The 10,500-nt window shown below is 41.9% G+C and overlaps 1 protein-coding gene across 1 annotated transcript; it reads left to right on the top strand.

Moving 5' to 3' along the window:
* Nucleotides 1-771: 771 nt before the first annotated feature.
* LOC310867986 (G protein-activated inward rectifier potassium channel 3-like) lies at nt 772-6,981 on the top strand. The gene is made up of 4 exons (XM_083778186.1): nt 772-1,140; nt 2,678-2,930; nt 4,709-5,912; nt 6,577-6,981. Exons 2-4 carry the CDS (start codon nt 2,748-2,750, stop codon nt 6,777-6,779), a joined length of 1,590 nt encoding a protein of 529 aa, XP_083634312.1. The 5' UTR covers nt 772-1,140; nt 2,678-2,747; the 3' UTR covers nt 6,780-6,981.
* Nucleotides 6,982-10,500: the final 3,519 nt, after the last annotated feature.

The following is a 10,500-nucleotide window of genomic DNA, read 5'->3' as shown; positions in this document are numbered from 1 at the left end:
TTAAAATGTTTTTAAAATAGTAAAAAATGGCAAATGGGTTTAGGGGTAAGAGATATGGCCCCATGTTCTCAGACTATCTGACTGGTGTCACTGTGGAGGATTGATTGAAGTATTAACCATTTGGAGAATGGGCACATTTTCACATGAAAGCACAACTCGATACAAAGACTGTTACTGTGGACGACACACTGATAAAGCATTATGATGATAATAATAATAATACATTTAATTTATAAGGTGCCTTTCAGGGCACTCAATGTCGCCGTACAACAGGTTAAAACAGTTTATACAAACATAGTTTGTATGATACAGATGACATCACACGTACGACCAAATCAGTTGAGCTGTTCCTGAGAGCAATTTCCATAAAAGCCCAGAAAGCCAGATTGTACAAAATTGTGTATTTGTGGGGATAGAAAACACATAGGGGAGCGCAAAAAAACATTTTTTTAAAAGGCGCCAGTTTCGAATTGCAGCCACACACGTAAGTGCTCTTTGAGTTGAATATCTGTTTTGAATGTGGTTTGTGGAACTTACAGTATAGTCAATGTGTGTGTGTGTGTGTGTGTGTGTGTGCGTGTGTTGGTGTCTCTCTCATAGACTATATACTGTGTACTAACGGGGGACCATGTTTCTTAAATACCTTTTAAATTCAGAAAAGGTTCAGCAAATGTGTGCAGGACGCGTGCTGTTTTACAAGCATCTACCTACCATAGTCTGAGTTATACTTAGTTGTACATGTGCTGGGTGTCGTGCACCGAAAATAGCCGATCTACAAGCCCACAACACATTGCAACGTGACGCATGCAGGCTCTTGTAAACCTGCGGATAGATTAAGAGCTGTGTGTGTGTGTGTGTATACACAGTACACACTGCATGTATTACTATTAAGCATGTGTGTGCTCTGCAATCAGATGGATGACGTGGGAGAGAGAAGATGTTGGGGGTCAGAATATCGTAGCTACCACAGCTTGACTGCCTTATGCCCTGCCAATTTCATGGACCTGGAGCTGTGTGGAGTGTGGACGCCCACACAGCATCAGCTTTTCACATAAACATCTATGTAAATACTGACACAGTTGATCATCAATGCATATATGGAGGTTGAGCCCTGACGACATCTGTTGTGTTTCTCCTGAGGTATGATAAGTAATTACCTTGATTGATTTATTCAAGAGACTTTAAGCGTAATGTATACTTTGTCATACAACACACAACAGGGTCACTCATTTCTAGTATACTGTAACAGTATCTATGTCATGTTAAGTTCAAGTGATAGGCTACTGTACAGTATATTATTTTGAGAACCTCTTGCAATCCTCAAGTACATCAGCCTCTAATATTTTCATATTTGAACATGTATGATTTACATTGATGTGCAAGGGTTACATCATTTCAAGATATTCAAACTTGGAAGCAGGAAATAATGCTATGTGTAAATAAAACAAGATAATCCATAGCCCATTGTTCAACCAATGCACTTTACGGCAGTCCTTATTTCGGTTTTAAGCAACATTTTCTTCTGCCTGCTTTCCTATTAAACTATTTTAATTGGAACACTTTCCTTTCCTATGGAACCCTATATAGGTTTAATAGAAAAGGGGAGTTTAATCACTCTCTTAATCGCTCCCATTTGACATTATGGTCTCTCACAAAAAAACACAGTTCACCAGAGCAAAAAATGGAATCCGATCAATTCTAAAAAGAAATCTATTCATCCACAAGTAACCGAGGCATGGCTTTGAGAAGGCACCCAAAACTAGCTAACAACTTGTAAAAGTGCTTATATGGTATGGTATGTATAATGGGGGGGAACTTTTGATGATCTAGCTTCATCCAGTTTAATTGCTATCCTTGTTGCTGCCTTGTGCGTAGCAAATTAACAGCACCAACAAAAACATTAAGAATTGTTAATTTGAGCACATCTGGACAAAAGTAATTATGTAGCCTTCCGTCTGGCAAGTAAAGTCATTAATCTCCTCAAATCCATCAGCATGTTCCTGGGTTTTCCCCAGATTAATTTAGAGGATCAGTGATAATCCCTTCATGTGTATTCGATTTCAGCATGACTTGAGACAGTGAGATGGTGTTCCACCACATCAGATAGAGATCACATAGTTGGCTGAAGAGAAAGAGGCCAAGGGAAACATTTGTAGCATCCTTACCGCTATGTTTATTAACCACATGGAACCCTAGCGTCCCTATTCTGGGGGGAACATAGTGCAAATATCCGATCCACAAGCTCACAATGGGACACGTTGTGACCTTGCAGATAGACTATTTTTGGCCTAAGGATATTGTAAGGGAAAAAGGGGAATTAAGTATACACAGGGCTAATATTTGACTTTTGAATGTTAAAGAATATCAAGGTGGCTTCTGAAAAATGTTAACAAGTTAACAAAATAGGCAGAAATTGAGCTCTCAGCATTATAAATGAAATATGGGAGACCAAATTTAGCATCACAACTGCTGTATAGTAACTAACTGTTTGAACTTGTATCACTGTGATCCCATGTGATTACGTACTAAATGTCATTTCTACAAAGCCTCAGTGTAAAAGCAGCTCTGATGGAGTGACGGATTTAAGTTTCTTATATCTCTTCTACAGCTGTTGTTGCAAACTGAATGACGTAAGGATCTTAATGATGCAATGACTTTTCTTGGTGGGACAAAAAAGACAGAAGCTTCTGGAGTCTGCAGCATTTCATTCTGTCATCTGAAGCATCTCAGAAGTACTCTCCACTACCATGTGCAGCAATATGATGCTCCAAGAGACGACGTGGAGCAAACACGACGGGCTTAACCCTCTAGCCGTCGACCCTCGGAGAAACTCTGTTCCGCCTACAAAGACTCTCATAGCAAAACATCTCCTGGCATATCTACCAAGACCACTGCCAGAGTCTGTGCGCTACACTCCATGCTCTAAGAAGGTACTGTACAGGTATCTTTCGCACACACTGTTTACTTTTGAGTTAAAGATGGAGTGCCACAATTTTTGTATTTTTCCAGCTTTTCATGTGTCTATGGGGTGACAGTACTTCATTAGACACCCTGGAGTCGTTTTTATGTCCAATGGTGTAATAACTTTGTATTTAGGGTTTCTTCCTGGAGGCTGAACCCTTGACGGTCAAACGGGCCAATGAAGTAAACACGGATAGTGTGACGTAAAAATATTGCACACACACACGCACCTCCCCCTCTATACATATTTTTTAAATACGACAACCTCTGTGGGCGGAGCTGCCTGCCACATACACACGTGTGAACTGAACAGCGCAGCCAGTTTGCTGCTCTGTGTGTGTCTAACTGTGTGGCAGATTTTCAAACAGTCATTTCACACATTACCAGTTCACAGCAGAGCAGACTGTTTTTCGTTAGATTGGAAGCAACTAAGCAAGTAAATGTTCACGTCGGGTCCTCAGGATTAATCAAGGAAAACACAACAAACCAGCCTCCTACCTGCTCTGCTGTATAGTTGCTCTTGTTGTTCTCAAGGAGTAGGTTGTTTCTTTATAATCACAGTGGTCGGGCTTTGATACAGAGTGTAGTGTCACAGTGTGCATTCTTGTTGGCTGTTGTAGTCAATATGTATGTAGGTCCTAATACTTATACGAGGCTGAGTGTAAAGTCAAGAATTAGAAGTATGTTGTGTCGCGCTGGAAGCCATGTTGCCATGTCTGGCTATTACAAGCGACTTGGGCTTGTTTTCATATAAGTAACTTTCAGGGGAGATGTGGTTGACTTGACCAATGGTTCATGTGAAGGACCCTCAGATTAATATGTTGTTAAAAGGATTGGTGTTGTTGAAACGTTTTCATAAATATTCACTGCAATTTCTGTGACTTATTTTTGTGGACCTGGCCGCTTGTTTCTTTAGATCTGGCGACTTTTGCTGAAACTCAATGCAGTCAGATAAAGGGCAGTTTTAATGCCAGGGTGCTTAGCTGGAGGAAATCAATAGCCTACAATATATTGTAGGCTAAATGATCTATCAAACTAATTGTTTCTGCTGTTAAACTATGATCGAATTGGATGATGAGCTGAGCTGATTGCGACAATAGGGTCAATATAATTGGAGGAAATAAATAAATGATTATAAAAAATCAGAAAAAACAGATCTGATATGGTATGGATGCATGGATTATATGCCTATACATGGATGGTGGCAGTATAAGTGCATAATGGTGCCTATACGATATCTCAGAAATATGGGAAGTGTTCACTTCTAACATTCACAAAAACATGAGTTTTTGTTACATTACAGACACCAATTTGCCATTTTGTAAACAAAAGGGCAGAGCCATGGGCTGTCCTTTTATAAGGAGGGGAGGGACTAGGACAAGTGGGTGGTCTTAAAGGAGGAGGCGGAGGGACTGGATTAGGTGGGTGGTGCTATGGTTAAACTCACGCATACCTAATGAACTGGTGGGTGTGTCCACATAAAACCATCATTTTAACAAATACTGTACACTTTTTTGAAAAAATTATACCTCATATACACCTAAATACACCTGATGATCATGTTTAAGTGTGGAAAAAAATCACGGCACTCCATCTTTAAGAGAGATATTGTACTCTGTGCGTGCGTGCGTGCGTGTGTGCGTGCGTGTGTGTGTGTGTGTGTGTGGCCTGTATGTAACATGAAAGGAAAACAAGTTATGTAAGGTCATGACTCATGATAGCTACTGTTTTGTGTTTTTAACTTCAGGTTGCTTCTAAGTCAGCCACGGTCACTATGATGAGCACAGAACATGGCTCTTTCATCATCAGCATCAACAACAGCAGCAGTGACACCTGCCCGCCTCTCCCATCCTCCTCCCTCCAGACCCAGAGTCCAGGCCATGTGTCCTCTCAGGGCCTGACTAATGAAGATGCTCCCTGCCTCTACAGTGTGCAAGCACCTCCACCTGAACCCTGCACCGAGGAGACCCCACAGAAGCCTCCGCGATCGCACCGCGGCCGCCATCTCAAACGTTTCACCTCCAGATGGGGCTCAATCCGTAGCAACAATGTCCCCGTCCGTGCCAATGGTTTTGCAGAGAGCGGTGAGAAAGCCTACGACAAGCGACGTAAATTACTAGGCGATGACCATCGACCTTCACACTGCACCGCCAGCAACCAGCGACAACGTTACGTCACCAAGGATGGCAAGTGCAGGGTCAACCTGGGCCCCATGGTGTATAAGAGTCGCTTCCTGTCGGACATCTTCACCACGCTGATTGACCTCCAGTACCGCTGGTTCCTCTTCATCTTCACCATGTGTTACATTGTCACCTGGGTGGCATTCGCCGCCGTCTACTTTCTGGACGCGTGGCTGCGAGACGACGTGGCTCACGTCCACGACCCACAGTGGTTGCGATGCTTTGAAAACGTGGACAGTTTCCTGTCGGCCCTGCTGCTGTCGGTGGAGAGCCAGAGGACCATCGGCTACGGCTCCAGGATGGTGACGGCCAACTGCCCGGAGGGCGTGGTGATCCTCATGGCTCAGTCCATCCTGGGCTCCATCATCGACGCCCTCATGGTGGGCTGCATGTTCGTCAAGATCTCCCGGCCGCAGCAGAGGGCACAGACGCTGATCTTCAGCAAGCACTGCGTCATATCGGAGCGAGACGGGCAGCTCTGCCTGCTCTTCCGCATCGGCGACCTGCGAGCGAGCCACATGGTGGACGCCAAGATCCGCGCCAAGCTGGTCAAGTCGCGGCAGACCAAGGAGGGCGAGTTCATACCGCTGGAGCAGTCGGAGATCAACGTGGGCTACGAGACAGGCGGAGACAGGCTGCTGCTGGTGGAGCCGCAGACCATCACCCACTTCCTCAACGAGAGCAGCCCCTTCTGGGAGGTGGGGGCGGACCGCCTGACCAGGGAGACGTTCGAGATCATTGTCATCCTGGAGGGCATCGTGGAGGCATCAGGTGGGTCCGACGCTTTGTTCAGGATCCCCATACATATACAGTACAGGCCACGTTGGAAAAACGTCCGGATCGGACAGGCTTTCTGAACTTTTAGTTCGGAGACTCAGTGACATCTGAGGGTGCACGAGTTCTGAGAAAAAAAATCTGCATTCGGAATGACGTTAATTTGTAATTATATCACCTCCCTTTCTGAAGAAATGTTTGAGCTTGATAATATCACGATTTAAGAATGAAATGAAACAGTATGTTAAAGGACAACTTTAGTTTTTTTCAACCAAGGTTCATGTTTTAGGTTGTATTAGAGAAGTCTTTTTTTTACAAAATATTATGGCGATTTCATTTTTTATTATTTACTAGACCCCAATAAATTACATCTGGCCACAAAAGATCACAGGATCTACTGAATGTGAAGATGCCCCCGCCCCCCCTGTCAAAAACGAAAGAAAGCCGCAAATTTAAAAAAATGAACACTCATCTTTTACTTTCTCTAATATCAACCTAAAACATGAACCTTGGTTGAAAACCAAAGTTGTACTTTAACCTCAGCATTCCTATTTTGGGCAAATAAAAAAGTCAAACTTTGTTGATTTTTCTTTAAATTAAAAAAGTACACATTTCAAAGCTCACATGTTATCACAAATGGTCTCCTTCGTGTGTGTTGCAGGTATGACATGTCAAGCCAGGACGTCCTACAGGACGGATGAGATCCTGTGGGGCCACAGGTTTGAGTCCTGCATTTCTTTGGAGAAAGGGGCATTCCAGGTGGACTACACTTTATTTGACAAAACCTATGAAGTGCAAATGTCTCCGCTCAGTGCACAAGAAAGAGCAGCAAAAGATCAAGAGGAGAGCAAACATTTTCCTTGATATAACATTGTCTGTCGTGTTTTGTGGATAATGCAATCAAAGCTGGAAAAAGCGTTTTCGTTGCATTAACAGTTGACAAGATTTTAATATAGCTGTTTCTTTTTTATATTATCCATATCATCTTATTTATTTTATTTTATACCTAACATATGAAGTTCTAAGAAATCAAAAAATTATTGAATTTCATCTTGAAAAATGCAAACGAATTTGAACGAAATGCAACATTGTTTTTAAAGAATGGAAACAAATAATGTTGTTTCTTACAGGTTACCTCAAGTCAATATTGTCAAACAACTATACTTCTAGATACAAACGAGAGAGTATGCACAAAGTGTAAAGTTCCCCAACAGAATATAGGGATGCTGGGGTTCAAAGTGGTTCAAACTAAAAGCCCTACTGCCAAAGCCACAGTGTAAATAATTATTTATCCAGTAGAGGGTGCAGTTACTCTTTCATAGACATGGAATTACATCAGGTAAAATAGTCATGCTAACTGGCATGATAATGTACTGCCACTGGTTTCTTATTTTGTTGCCATAACAAAAGGAGCATCATTAAAATATGGCCAATTCTTCACATTTATAATTCAACAAATCTACCATGGGAATGACTGGCGAAATAAAGTGCATTAACTCAGTAACTTTAGGTACTTTTAATTTACTTCAGTAGGCTATTTCTATTTATACTTCTGATATTCCTGATTATTAGAACAAAAACATACATCAACTTATAATTATGATGTAGGTTACAGTATGCTACCCAACAGCAAATAATAAAGTTATTAAAATCAGCGCCACCTTTACCAAATACAATCTTAACCACAGTATCAATGGCATTCCTATATATTGGGCATATCAAAGGCACACATACAAATTAAAGATCGTTCTACATTTTTACAAATGTTTTTGAAATAGCGGATTTAAAATTACAATTTAGTAGATGTACACCTGGGTAGGCCACCGATGGCCGGCAATCGCCACCCATATATACAGTATATATATATATATATATATATATATATATATATATATATATATACCGACGGTGGGCCCCAGTTGGCCCGTCGGCCTCCAGTTTTTATATATTTATTTTCACCCGGGCCAACCTGCCCACTTGCCCTGCCCTCATCCCTGATTTTTTTTTATAAAACTAGGGCTTATATTTTGATTCCAATATTGCGACCGAAGGTCGCATTTACTTGCGACTTGCGTCTTGTGTCCGTCACATCACCATATATCAGGGTTCCCCAATTAATTTTCCTCAAGGGCCATATTTTGACTACGGTACCAGGCTGGGGGCCGAGTCGGCACGCGCGAGGTCGAGGCCTTGCCCTGAAATTAATGTTCAGGGCAAGACCCCAATTTGAAAAGGACCCCCAGTTTGACATGCAGAGGCTACTGAGCCCAATTTAATGCCATTTATATCTGGGACCCCCCCCCCCCCCAAAAAAAAATCTTAAATTCTTCCGTGGGCCACAAGGGGGCGCTCGGTGGGCCGCAGATGGCCCGTGGGCCGCCTATTGGGGAACCCTGCCATATATGGTTGCCAATCCATCATGCCTTGTGAGTGTCATCACGTGACATCATGGAGACCCTTAGATCTCCATATATGGATCTGACCTCGTGACACGTCACGCCACCATATATAATAACACTGACCTCATCTCACCCTGGATAACCATACATGAAGAAGACTGGATCATCACCTAGATCTGCATATAATAATAATAATAATAATAATAACTATTTATATAGCACCTTTCAAAAAAAAAGATTACAAAGTGCTTTACAGATAAGAATAGCAGTAAAAAATACAATACAAATCTAAAAACATGCAAACACAATTTATGGAACCAGCCGCCCAGCAACTCTTGTTGATCTAACCTCATCAAAACCAACCAGACAGACCAGCATCAGTCTTTCCCTGTGTGAAGTGTGGAAGGGAGTGTGAATCCCGCATTGGTCTACTCAGACACACTGAACGCTGCACCAAAAGCAGAAGACCCCTATCCAGAGTGCGACTCCATAGTCTCTCGAGACTGACGGATGCCAATGACATATACTACGGTCATATACTGAAGACAGAAGTGTACATACTTGTTGAACAATCGTGCTGATTCTGCAACTACAAGAAATCAATGTCACTGAACTGCACTGTGACAGTGTGCAGCTGGCTGAATCCAGGTTCCAGGAGGAATGAAACAAACCTGAACGTCAGGAAAAGCACTCATAAATTAGCAAGAGGCAAATTGCAATTTAAGCAGGTTGTCAGAGAAAAGTTGATCATAATTCAAATGTGTAATGAGCGATGAAAGCCCATTTATGGGAGATTTTAATAAGTTACAGTGGACTACAGTATCAGTGCTACTCGTAAATTTCTCGGGTGAGAAGATTTGTGAACTAGGCCAGAGCACAAATACAACCAAATTCATCAAATAATTAATGAGGCAAACACATTGATCAAAAGCAATGCAAAAAAGGGTAGGAATTCCACCAGAAAGAGCTTGAGGTTATGATGAAGGAAATTAAAGAAGAATTACACTGTAAAGTTCTCAGTGTTCATTTGACAATTTGTAACTCAGAAAGTGTACAAATGTAACCAATTGGGCCATTTACATGTGTGCTTGTACTGGAATCTGTGGACATATGCTCAAACCCAAATCACAACAATGAATAATGAGGCAACACAAGAACTCTGAGTTATAGAGTATAGAGATTTTACTCGAGCAAGGAGACAAGACTTACATGAACCAACCCCATGTATGGAAAACCCAGTCTGGCACCCAGCGTGACAACCAACGACAGCTTTTATAGCTCTTCTCTTCTCCCACACGACAACCCCCAACATAGCCACAAGGCATTCACCACATGGGCAGTGACGTCATAAAACACTTGGAGTATTCTTACAATGTTTATCTCTAAACTTCCACGACATTACCCCACTTTTAAACATTTAAAAACTCATAAACACCATTTTATCAGTACATTGCAGATGCAGGCAAAAACCTGGAACACAAAATAAACACTCACTCATATCGTACGGGCAGGCGAAAAACCCCTTTTCATACAACATTATCTCGTAACGTTCTGGGAAAATTCCTACACCGGCCTATCTCATAAGAGAAAACGACCACCACATGGCTTACGACATGATAAAAACATAAAATCAACAACATAGTATATACAACAAAACACATCAGAATACACAGGTATTCAGGCACAAACATAAATCAATATACAGTGACACAATGGTTTTATAACAACAAACAAATAAGGCAACGCCAAATTAAACATACAATAACCGTTGCCGACATTGGACCCAAGAAAACATCTCAGCACCATAGTGTGTCCATTCAGAATTGTCCATCAGCCCACTTTGAGGAGCAAGCCAAGTCTTTTTAGTTCTTTCACAATGTGCAGGGCCCAGACATGTTGCGAATTTGCAGATTGGCCATTTTCAACAGAACAGCACACGTCCCGGCTTCTCAAAAGACCAGAAATTGTCACCCCACAGGTGACATTCCTGGGGCACATGACCGCACATGATCGCCGGATTCAGAGTTCAGAGTGCTAACAGCACTCTCATTTAGGACCCTCAGTGTCATAGTAGCAGACATGATCGCACATCATCATCATCATCATCATCATTCATCATCATCATCATTCATGTTGTCGTCTTCATAGGATCATATGGAGCTGGAAAAAAACATACTACAAACCAA

This window comes from Protomyctophum parallelum (assembly GCF_964188405.1).
Source record: "Protomyctophum parallelum genome assembly, chromosome: 1".
Lineage (NCBI taxonomy): Eukaryota > Metazoa > Chordata > Actinopteri > Myctophiformes > Myctophidae > Protomyctophum > Protomyctophum parallelum.
Note: the sequence above shows the minus strand (reverse complement) of the source record. Positions and strands in the feature narration are given on the sequence as shown.